This window comes from Gekko japonicus, unplaced genomic scaffold, assembly GCF_001447785.1.
Source record: "Gekko japonicus isolate JY-2015 unplaced genomic scaffold, Gekko_japonicus_V1.1 scaffold1082, whole genome shotgun sequence".
Lineage (NCBI taxonomy): Eukaryota > Metazoa > Chordata > Lepidosauria > Squamata > Gekkonidae > Gekko > Gekko japonicus.
In genome coordinates, this window is record NW_015173155.1 from 448986 (window position 1) to 461063 (window position 12078).

General features: G+C 52.4%; 1 protein-coding gene across 2 annotated transcripts in view; it reads right to left on the minus strand.

The window, feature by feature from the left end:
* The window catches only part of EFNB3 (ephrin-B3), a 68195-nt gene that overhangs the window by 8764 nt on the left and 47353 nt on the right, over positions 1 to 12078 (minus strand). For both annotated transcript variants that reach the window (XM_015422409.1, XM_015422408.1), the window contains exon 3: positions 18 to 110. In XM_015422409.1, the coding sequence (XP_015277895.1) occupies positions 18 to 110 (93 nt within the window). The remainder of the gene's footprint in view (positions 1 to 17; positions 111 to 12078) is intronic.

Here is a 12078-nt window from a genome sequence, read left to right on the forward strand (position 1 = left end):
CCCCCCCGGCAACTTACGCTGGCCGACTTTCAAGACAACTTTCATGCCTTTCGACAGGCAGGCACCCCCCTTTATGTTCTCTAGGCCTTCCTTGGTGCCGTCGGACGTCGCTGTGGGAGAGAATGGAGAGATCAGCCGCGGCCTCCTTACGGGGGCAGACCCTAAAGGTGGGAGCCGGAGGACCCTCAGGTACTTTTCCCCAGGCTGGGATCCCCCCCCCCACACAGAGGTGGAGAAAGATATGGGGGGAAGGGAAGTGTCAGAATTCTAGTCCTCCAAGGAGCAGCTTAAATTCTCTTAAGAACATAAGAGACGCTAATGTTGGATCAGGCCAAAGGCCCATCCAGTCCAACACTCTGTGTCACACAGTGGCCAGAAATACCAGGTGCCATCTGGAGGTCCACCAGTGGGGCCAGGACATTAGAAGCCCTCCCACTGTTGACCCCCACCCGCAAGCACCAAGAAGACAGAGCATCACTTGCCCCAGAGCCCCTATCTATACCTTGTGGCTAATAGGGGCCACTGATGGACCTCTGCTCCATATGCTTATCTAATTCCCTTTTGAAGCCGTCCATGCTTGTAGCCGCCACCACTTCCTGTGGCAGTGAATTCCAAGTGTTCATCACTCTTTGGGTGAAGAAGGACTTCCTTTTATCCGTTCTAACCCGACCGCTCAGCCATTTCATGGAGTGCCCACGAGTTCTTGTATTGTGAGAAAGGGAGAAAAGTACCTCTTTCTCTACCTGCTCTTTCCCATGCACAACCTTGTAAACCTCGATCATGTCACCCCTCAGTCGTCGTTTCTCCAAGCTAAAGAGCCCCAAGCGCCTTAACCTTTCCTCATAGGGAAAGCGTTCCAACCCTTTTATCATTCGAGGTGCCCTTTTCTGCACTTTTTCCAAAGCTTCATTGCTCCAGAAGAGCCAAAAGCAGAAAGCGGTATTAAGAGGACCGTGGGGATGAGGCTATGGGGCAGAGGGGAACTTGATCCCAGCGCTCAGACTCCTTCCAAGTCCCGTCACTCCTACCTTCTTTCCCCCCCCCCCAAAAAAACGCGTCGGGGTGGTGCCTAGAGATCCGCTGGAATTTACAACTCCAGACAACTGATATCAGTTCCCCTGGAGAAAGCGGCTGCTCTGGAGGGTGGACCCTAGAACATCACACCTGGCTGAGGTCCCTTCCAATGCTCCCTCTAAGCTGAGTTAGTGTGAGCTAGCTCACCGTTTTTTAGCCTCCGGCTCACACATTTTTGTCTTAGCTCAGGGAGGATAGGGCTCCGGAGCAAACTAACTGATGCAGTGGCCAAACTGCTCGCTCACAACTTCAATGCCAGTAACTCACAGAGTAGAAATTTTGCTCACAAGACTCCACAGCTAAGGGGCTCCCGTTGGTGGAGACTCGTGAGCAAAAATTCCACTTTGTGAGCTACTGGCATGAAAGCTGTGAGCGATCCATTTGGCTACTGCATAAAATCGGTTTGCTCTGGAGCCCTCCTTCCTGTGCTAAGACAAAAATGTGTGAGCGAGAGACTAAAAATCTGTCAGCTGGCTCACACCAACTCAGCTTAGAGGGAACACTGGACTCCCTTCCCTCCCCAAAATTTGCCTTCACCGGGCTCCACTGCCCCAAATCTCCAGGGATTTCCCAATCCAGAGCTGGCAACAGCCCCTATGAGCCCCACCCTACTGCCGCAAGACGCCCTGCAGGGCTGTGTAATATTTAAACAAGACAAATGTTTGCACAGTGGAAGTTCCCTTCTTGGTCCTATAACATGCCAGAAGCCGCCGAGACGAGCGAGGCGTCATAACACCCCCTGGCTCTGCCAAACCTCGACGGAGAGCTGCCGAGAGAGAGTGCAGGGCTCCTGCCAACAGCCACCCTCCCGCCTGGCAGTGCCCAAGCCCTGGCACGGAGCTGCCAAACACACCACGCGGACCTGCCCAGAAGCAGCTCCCCTGCCTGCAACTGTAGCCCCCGCAAAGAGCTGAAACGCAGGGGGGGGGCCTCTGGAAGCCAAGCCAGGAGCAGAGGAAAGGGCCGGACAAGGAAGGGGGTGCTCAGGCAGTGCCCAAATGCCCTGCATCTGCTCAGCAGGAGACCAGAGAGCTGGAAAGCCCTCAGTTCAAATCTCATGGGGCCACAAACACAGCAGGTAGCCTCTGGCACAGGTCTTCCCTCTTGGCATCTGCAGGACAATGGCGCCCCAGGACATCTGAACTTGGGGCAGAGAAAGAAGAGGAAGCCAAGGTTGGGAAAGGCAGAGAGGTGTCCTAGAGGGGCGAAAGGCCTGGCACTGAGGATCACAGTGGGCAGAGCGCCCACGTGGCAGCTCCTGGGCTCAGTCCCGGGGGAAAGGGACTCTGTTGGCAGGCCTTGGGAATGACCGTTCCCAGCCGAAGACCCGGATGAGCTGGCAGGGACACAGGCAGGTGGGTTTTTAGCCGCTCAAGCCTAGCCGGAGGCCCGGTGGGTCAGGGAGCAGCAGAGTCCGCGGGACACGCTCTGCCGAACCCAGTCCGGACCGCAACTCGAATTGCAGGCAGAGGCTGAGCAGAAGAGAGAGAAATGGGATGGGCTGTGCAAAGGGAGAGCAATCGACATGCCTACAAACACAGTCCAAGAAACAAACACCCAGTGCCCGGTAGATACACACACAAAAGACCCATCTCCAGAAAGCCAGTCTGGTGTAGTGGTGAAGTGCGCGGACTCTAATCTGGGAGAACCAGCTTTGATTCCCCACTCCTCCACTTGCAGCTGCTGGATGACCTTGGGCAAGCCATAGTTCTGTCAGAGCTGTTCTCTCAAGGGCAGTTCTCTCAGAGCTCTCTCAGCCCTGCCTCCCTCACAGGGTGTCTGTTGCGAGGAGGGGAAGGGAAAGGAGTTTGTCAGCCGCTCTGAGACTGAGTGAAGGGCAGGGTATAAATACAATCTCTTCTTCATCTTTCATATAGAGACATGATCATATAGGCTGGGGCTGCCAACGTCCAGGTGGGGCCTGGAGATTTCCCGGAGTGACATCGACAGAGCTCGGTTCCCGTGGAGGAAATGACTGGTTCGGCGGGGGGATTCTACAATGTCATCTTCCGCTGAGGTTCCCTGCCCTTCCCCAGGTTCTGCTCCCAAATTTCCAGGGATTTCCCAACCCAGAGTTAAGAACCGTAACATAGATCCTGCCAGTGTTTGGGCTCCTGCTCTGTGGAACAGCATAATACAACATGAGAATCAAAATCCCTTCGATTTTTCAGTAAAATGGGCTTTACATGGGGGGGGGAATGCTCAATTGGGGTCATTATACGTGGGTAAAAAGGGCAAAAAAGCCCACCCCCATCCTATAGACACCAGAAGACACCTTCTCCCAGGCTGTCTGTAGGTGGCTGGGACGCTCCCTCTAAGCAGTGGAGTCTTGTGAGCAAAAATTCTACTCTCTGAGCTACCAGCATTAAAGCCGTGAGCAAGCAATTTGGCCGCTGCATAAATTAGTTTGCTCTGGAGCCCTCCTTCCTGAGCGAAGCCACAAATGCGTGAGCCGGAGGCTAAAAAACTGTGATCCAGCTCACACTAACTCAGCTTAGCGGGAACACTGGCTGGGATGCTTTGGGACTTTGGGGCGGAAGCAAATCCCGCCCTGCTACCTCCCCTGGCTCTGAGAGAGCTTATCCAAAGCCGGCGGGCTCTTGCCTACAGGAGCCTCCTGGCCACGCTGGGGTCTTTGCGGACCCAATACCACCACACAGCGGCCGGTCAACCTCCCTTTCTGGCTTTTGCTTAGCGGCCCAGCCGGTGTCTCAGCTGACAACGCCAGCCAGGAGCTTCCGCCAGCGGCTTGTCACTTCTGTCTCCGCTCCTCCACCGCGCCCTTCACTTCACTTTCCCTTGTCTCATTCATTTTGCAAAAGCTGCCGTATACAAACACAAAACCCTGCATGATTGATCCACGTTCACTTGAGAAAGAATCCCTTCCAGCGCTTGCTTGCGCTTGTCCTGAAGGCTGGGAAAGAGTCCCAGCAACCTCGCACAATCCTGAGCGGTGCCAAAGGATACAAGAGCTGAGCAGCTAGGATTCATTCCAGAGGGACAGGGCCGCCTGGAGATCAAATGGGCCCAGGCATTAAAAAGGGCTTCCAAAGGAAGGACCAGGGGGAGAAAAACAGCTTGCATAAATATTAGGGGATAACGTAGTTCTAATAATGTTACAGGACTATGTGTGTTTGTTAAGTGACAACACGTAGCTTCCGACTCACAGCAACCAGTGTTCCCTCTAAGCTGAGTTGGTGTGACCTTGGGTCAGTCACAAGTTCTTTCAGAGCTGATTTTTAGCCTCCAGCTCACACATTTTTGTCTTAGCTCGGGAAGGAGGGCTCCAGAGCAAGCTAATTTATGCAGGAGCCAAATGGCTCACTCACAACTTTAATGCCAGCAGCTCACAAGGTAGAATTTTTGCTCACAAGACTCTACAGCTTAGAGGGAGCATTGGCTGGCAACCCTGTGAATTAAGGACCTCCAGTTTGGTGTCGTGGTTAAGTGTGCGGACTCTAATCTGGGAGAACTGGGTTTGATTCCCCACTCCTCCACTTGCACCTGCTGATGTGACCTTGGGTCGGTCACAAGCTCTGGCACAGCTGTTCCTGAAAGAGCAGTTTGTGTCAGAGTTCTCTCAGCCCCACCCACCTCACAGGGTGCCTGTTGTGGGGAGGGGGAAGGGAAAAGGAGTTTGTAAGCCGCTCTGAGACTCCCAAGTGAAGGGCGGGGTATAAATCCAATCTCTTCTTCTTCTTCTTCTTCTTTTGCAGGTCTTGCAAATGGAGGTCCCTCTCAGTTTGCGCATGCGCATAACTGTTCATCCATGGAATTGAAAAACTTTATCCTCACACATGTGCAGAGCTACCAGGGCAAATCACGGATTTCGCTTGACAGTTCCGCAGAGCACCATGATTTCACCGCTTTGACAGAAGACTTCCCTTTAAACTTTTTGCCCGAAACTGGCCTCTTTGGGATCCCAAACTCAAAACTAGTGACTGTTTAAATGTTGGTTTTAAGCACGCGGGAGCGGAGCTTCGCTTATGTGCATACCGCCGACGCACAAAAAAAATGGTGGCCGAAAAGCGGAAGCCTCGGGCTTCCGAGCGGGGAGGGGGTTTAAATAATCAGAAGTGGCTTGACACCGGAGAAGCAATTACACAGGGGAAACTGCGGCTTTAAACGGGTTAAAGGGGTTGTGAGCCGGAAACCAACAGCTGGGGACAGGAGGCAGATGTTGACTGTGTGATCGTGCAGATAAAATCTATTGCTGAACTGTCACGACAGCAGATCAAACGGCGCCCCACTCTGTCACACAGTGGCCAAAAATACCAGGTGCCCTCAGGAGGTCCAGCAGTGGGGCCAGAACACTAGGAGCCCTCCCACTGTCCCCCCCCCAGGCACCAAGAATACAGAGCATCACTCACCCCAGGCCGAGAGTTCCTATCTATACCTTGTGGCTAAGAGCCATGGATGAACCTCTGCTCCATATGTTTATCCGTAAGAACATAAGAGAAGCCAGCGTTGGATCAGGCCAATGGCCCATCCAGTCCAACACTCTGTCACACAGTGGCCAAAAACACCCGGTGCCATCGGGAGGTCCAGCAGTGGGGCCAGGACACTAGAAGCCCTCCCACTATTGACCCCCCCCCAAGCACCAAGAATACCGTGCATCCCTTGCCCCAGCCTGAGAGTTCCTATCCAATCTCTTTTCGCTTCTCCTCTTCGTCTTTCCCTGCTGCCTTCAACTTTTCCAAGCATTATTGTCTTTTCCAGGGACTCTCGTCTTATCAGAATGTGACCAAAGCCCAATAGACTCAGTTTAGTCATTTTAGCTTCTAGGGAGACTTCAGGCTTGATATAAAACTATGTCATAGCAGCTGTTGTTTTATAGCAGTGTGTTGTCGTGATTAGGATGTTGAACTAGGGGGGAAGATCCAGGGGTCATTTCCGGCAGGAGCTCCGGCAGTAAAAAGCCCAGTGGGCGGGCACATGCAACAAGCCTCACCCCCTGCTCCCAGCAGCCCTCAGTCAGAGCAAGAAGCAGCTAGGTAAATTGCAGAGCCCCCCAGTCCCCCGGTCCAAAACAGTTCAGTGGCACCTTTAAGATCAAGTTTTATTCAGGTACAAGCTCTCCCTCCTCTGCGAGGACAGATCTGCACGTCCCCCCCCCCAATAGCTAGCAATCCAAAACAGTCCAGTGGAGCCTGAGTGGTGGGTGTTGCCCTCTGACACACTTCCGTTGATGTCAGGGTGTGTGGCATATGCAAATGTTATGCTAATGAGTTATGCTAATGAGCTCCTGCACCTCTTTTTCTACGAAATGACCCCTGGGAAGATCTATCTAGCAGGGGCGGCTGTTTTGAGAATAAAATGGAGAAGAGAAGGGAGATTACGAGGGAGTCGATACTGGCTAAAGATCAGGAGAAACTTCCTAACTGTAAGGGTGGTTGAGCAGTGGAACAGACTGCCTCGGGAGGTGGTGGAGGCTTCTTCGCTGGGCGTTTTCAAGCGGAGGCTGGACGACCCTCTTTCGGGTATGTTGTAAGGCTGTCTTTCGGCTCTGCTCCTGCAGAGTGCAGGGGGTTGGACTAGATGACCTGCAAGGTCCCTTCCAATTCTAAAATTCTATGATTCTATGAGTGTGTCCAGGAGAGAGAACCAGGATTGCGAGAGGGTTGGACTCCAAGTCTTACGAGGAAAGACTGAGAGAATTGGGTATGTTTAGCCTGGGAAAGAGAAGGCTTAGAGGGGACATGATTGTAGTCTTCAAGTATTTGAAGGGCCGTCATGTAGAAGGTGGAGCAGATCTATTCTCTCTTGCTCCGGATTGCAAGACTAGATCTAATGGGTGGAAATTACAAGGGAGTCGTTACCGGCTGAAGATCAGGAGAAACTTCCTGAATGTAAGAGTGGTTGAGCAGTGAAACAGACTGCCTTGGGAGGTGGTGGAGGCTCCTTCGCTGGACGTTTTCAAGCGGAGGCTGGATGACCATCTTTCGGGTATGTTGTAGGGCTAACTTTCCGCTACGCTCCTGCAGAGTGCAGGGGGTTGGACTAGATGACCTGCAGGGTCCCTTCCAACTCTGACATTCTGCGATTCTAAGCATGGTGCAACCTACTCTGAACTCCTTGGAGGAAGGGAGAGATTAAAAAAACGTACTGAAGACCAAAATAATAATAAATATTCTAAGCCAGCTCTGGAGGACTGAACACATTCCTCAACAGAACAAAGTGCGAGTCCAGTGGCCAACAGTTCAGACCGACAAAGTGTGCACACGAAAGCTTATACCGTGAATAAAACTTTGTCGGTCTGAAAGGTCCCACTAGATTCACACTTTGTCCAGCTGCTTCAGGCCGGCACGGCGACCCCCACCTGAATCTACATTCCTCAATAGTCACTGGACACAACGTCCCTCTCTCTCCCCTGCAAGTGGTGACTTGGCTTATCTTCAGCAAAGGCCGCACGTTGCTCGGAGCAAGGGCCAGTGGGGAGAAGGAGCCAGGATGAATGTAATGTCGTGAACAATGACTCCTTTGGCACATCAGCTGCTAGGTACGGCCTGTGCTTCTCTCGGGTGGTGGCACCTACGCTTGGACCATAGAGAAGACCACAGTCCCTCTTCTCTACCAGTGCCACAGAGGCCAGCCCAAACACAGCGCCACCCAGTGGCCCTTCTGGCAAACGCCAGACTGCCAATTGCTCTTGCATGGCCTTGCGAGAGACACAGATCAACAATTCGACTCAGAATGAGATGGCTTCGTGACTTCATGCATTTTCAATGAATCAAGCCGGGTGCTCCAGGGGACAGAAGTCAAAGGCCTCCAGCAGCCTGTTCTAATTGCAGGGATCCATTCAGATATTTTCCCAAAAGAATCACTAATCCCTCCTTCCTAACCAATGGTTTCCATTGCTCTTTTTATGATTTGTATGCATTTCTACTTTTTAAAATAGTTTTAATGATGTGTGTTTGTGGCGGGTTGATGTTAAATGGTTTTAAAGTGCGATTTTTATCGTGTCTGTTTTAGATTATTGGCCAACTTAGTTGGCCCTTGAAAGGGCAAAAAGCTGGGGTACAAATTTTGTGAATAATAATAATAATTCATATTGCCATGTTTAAGTACTGTGTACATCATAGGACTCACTCAAGTCCTCTTCACGTGGGTTTGGTCCTCTCTAACATCCTTTAACCACCCTCACACCTCCCTCAAGTCACAAGTGTTCCCCCTAAGCTGAGTCAGGGTGAGCCAGCTCACAGTTTTTTAGCCTCCGGCTCACACATTTTTGTCTTAGCTCAGGGAGGATGGCTCCAGAGCAAGCTAATGGATGCAGCAGCCAAATCACTGGCTCACAACTTGAACGCCAGGAGCTCACAAAGTAGAATTTTTGCTCACAAGACTCCACAGCTTAGAGGGAACATTCACAACCCTGCCCACCCCTCTCTAGACATCCTCCCAGACGGGACAGGATCTCTGCATCCATTTTATGGATCACTTAACAGGGAACGCAAAGGGATTGCCTTCTGAAGACGGCATTAGCAGCGCTGCAGATGGGACCCAACGGGCTCTCACTCCGGTTCTGCAAAAGAACTGGGCTGAATGGTAAAAAAGGGGGGGAGGGTTGTACGTCGGCAGGACTCTCTCCCTGGCAGCTGCCAGAGGCACTGGGAAGCCGGGCCCGTCGGTTCGGTTTAGATGCGCTCGGCTGAGCCCTCACAAAAGAACGCCGCCAGCCAATGGGGGGCCGCCTTGCAAGGGGTCGTAGACAGGATGGGCCGAGGGCCACCACAGGGTGGGGACCAGTGTTCCCTCTAAGCTGAGTTAGTGTGAGCTAGCTCACAGTTTTTTAGCCTCCGGCTCATACATTTTTGTCTTCGCTCAGGAAGGAGGGCTCCAGAGCAGACTAATTTGTGCAGTAGCCAGATTGCTGACTCACAACTTTAATGCCAGGAAGCTCACAAAGTAGAATTTTTGCTCACAAGACTCCACAGAGAGGGAGCATTGCCTGTGAGGCAGGCGGGGCTGAGAGAGCTCTTTCAAGAACTGTCCTTGAGAGAAAAGCTCTGACAGAACTATGGCTTGCCCAAGGTCATCCAGCAACTGCAAGTGGAGGAGTGGGGAATCAAACTCGGTTCTCCCAGATTAGAGTCCGCGCACTTAACACCGGAGGCTAAAAAGGTGTGAGCTGGCTCACACTAGCTCAGCTTAGAGGGAACACTGGACTGGGGATGCGGCTCAGGGATAGCGCGGCACATTTCGCTGCTCTGCCCACCCAACGAGGGCATGCTGCCAAGCTCATGTGCAGAGAGATGCCCTGCTACCTAGTCAGTGCATCGTGAATGGTTAAAAAAAGAAAGAGTCAGCAGCTATAGAATCCGGGCTCAGACATGTCTGAAAGCCAGAAAAGGGGCCAATATTAAAAGCCTAGTTGAAACTTAAAATATACAAAAATATATGTATTTATTAGAAAGACAGCTAAAGAAGAAGAAGAAGAAGAAGAGAAGAGATTGGATTTATACCCCGCCCTTCACTTGGAGTCTCAGAGCGGCTGACAAACTCCTTCCCCTTCCCCTCCCCACAACAGACGCCCTGTGAGGTAGGCGGGGCTGAGAGAGCTCTGACAGAAACTGCTCTTTTTCAAGAACAGCTCTTATTGCCCAAGGTCATCCAGCAGCTGCAAGTGGAGGAGTGGGGAATCAAACCCGGTTCTCCCAGATTAGAGTCTGCGCTCTTAACTACTACACCAAACTGGCTGGGGCCATGCAGTGGTGAGGGAGAAGTGGTCTGTGCATGCTCAGAAGCACCCTGGTTTTCGTCGCCCCTTCATGGTCTGCTGGGCCAAGTCCTGCCTACGGATCCCTACAACTGCCCACGGACTTGAAATGGCATCTCCTGTGCAATGCTCCCTCTAAGCTGTGGAGTCTTGTGAGCAAAAATTCTACTTTGTGAGCTCCCAGCGTTTAAAGTCGTGAGCGAGCGACTTGGCTACTGCATAACTTAGTTTGTTCCGGAGCCCTCCTTCCTGATCCAAGACAAAATGCATGAGCTGGAGACTCAAACGCCTCTTAGAGGGAACTCTGCTCATATGTCTTCCATGAAACCCTAAGCCTAAAGCCGGTTATCCAGTGGAACCGGCAGATTCGAGTCCAGTCGCATCATAGACACTAACAAGATTTGGGGGGTATCAGCTTTCAAGAGTCAAAACTCCCTTGGTCAGAGGCCAGACCAGATACCTGAGGAAGGCACCTTTGAGTCTCTAAAGCTCCCACCTGCAAAATCCTTTTGGTCTCCTAAGGAGCAACTGGTGCATAATAATCTACCTGTTCTACTGGAGAACAACACGGCTAACCCCTGAAACTATCAGTTACCCAGTGGCATCCTCCACAGGAACACACACGCACGCGCATGGCGCAATGAATTGAGATATTCAGGGCTTTTTTTGTAGAAAAAGCCCAGCAGGAACTCATTAGCATAATAGGCAACACCCAACAGCAGAAACTATTACCATATTAGGCCACACACCCCTAATGTAGCCAATCCTAATGAGTGTCTGCTGTTGGGTGTGGCCTATTATGCTAATGAGTTCCTGCTGGGTGTGGCCAACTCAGGAGCCAGCCGGAACTCCGTTCCTGCGCGTTCCTGCCCAAAAATAGCCCCAGAGATATTCTTCCGTGCAAAACCCTCTGGAACAAACAAGAGCTGCGCACGACTGTTATCTCAAACACCTCCCACTTGTCTCACGCGCAGCAAAACTTCCAGCCAAACTGTGCTCCCTCAGACGGATCCGTCAGCCTCCCGCTTCACGTGATCCGGACATCCACCCCCAAAATGGCACCCCAAATCCGCTGCCCCCTTGCCTCATGGGACGGCTGCCTTTCCCCCAAGCCTCCGGAGGTTCTTTCGATCCTGACGGTGGGCCCTCCTCTTTCTGTGGAAGGAGGCGAGGCCCTGGATTGAACAAGAGGTTTGCGGAAGTTGGGATTCAGAAGGCTATAGGAGCCAAGTTGCATTCGGAACCCGCCTGGAAGTGAACAAATCAAAACTGTTTCCCTGACATCCTCAAAAGAGGGTCAATGGAATGAGAGGAGGAGGAGGAGGAGACTGGATTGATACCCTGCCCTTCACTCCCCAAAGGAGTCTCAGAGCGGCTTACAAAACTCCTTTCCCTCCCCCTCCCCACAAGAGACACCCTGTGAGGCAGGTGGGGCTGAGAGAGCTCTGACAGAAACGGCTCTTTTTCAAGAACAGCTCTGACAGAACTGTGGCAGGTGCAAGTGGAGGAGTGGGGAATCAAACCCGGTCCTCCCAGATTAGAGTCCACGTACTTAAGCACGACACCAAACTAGCACCAAAAAGGCACAACCATTCCTTTTACAGAAGAAGAGGTGCCAGCGGGGTCCAGTGGTTAACGTGTCACACTAGGATTTGGGAGACCCAAGTTCGAATTCCCACTCTGCCATGGAAGCCTGCTGGGTTCTAGGGATGCCAAACCTCCAGGTGGGACCTGGGGATCCCCGGAACTACAGCCCACCCCCAAACTACAGAGAGAAGTTCCCCTGAAGGAAATGGATGCTTTGGAGGGTGGACTCTGTGGCATTTTTACCCCGCTGAGGTCCCTGTCCTCCCCAGGCTCCATCCCCAAACCTCCAGGAGACACACTGGTCCTGGCCACCCCACGCCCCCCCCCCCCAATTCCTCTGCCAGTGGCAAGGGAGGACCTGAAACTCAGTGGGTGACTTTAGGCAAGTCATATCCTCGCAGTATGAACTACCTCAGAGGGTTGCATCTGCTTGTGTCGTGGTGAAGTGTGCGGACTCCGATCTGGGAGAACCGGGTTTGATTCCCCACTCCTCCACTTGCACCTGGCTGGATGACCTTGGGCCAGCCATAGTTCTGATAAGAGCTGTCCTTGAAAAAGGGCAGTTTCTGTCAGAGCCCTCTCAGCCCCACCTGCTTCACAGGAAGGGAAAGGAGATTGTAAACCTAATCTGGGAGGACCGGGTTTGACTCCCCACTCCTCCACTTGCACCTGGCTGGATGACCTTGGGCAAGCCGTAGCTC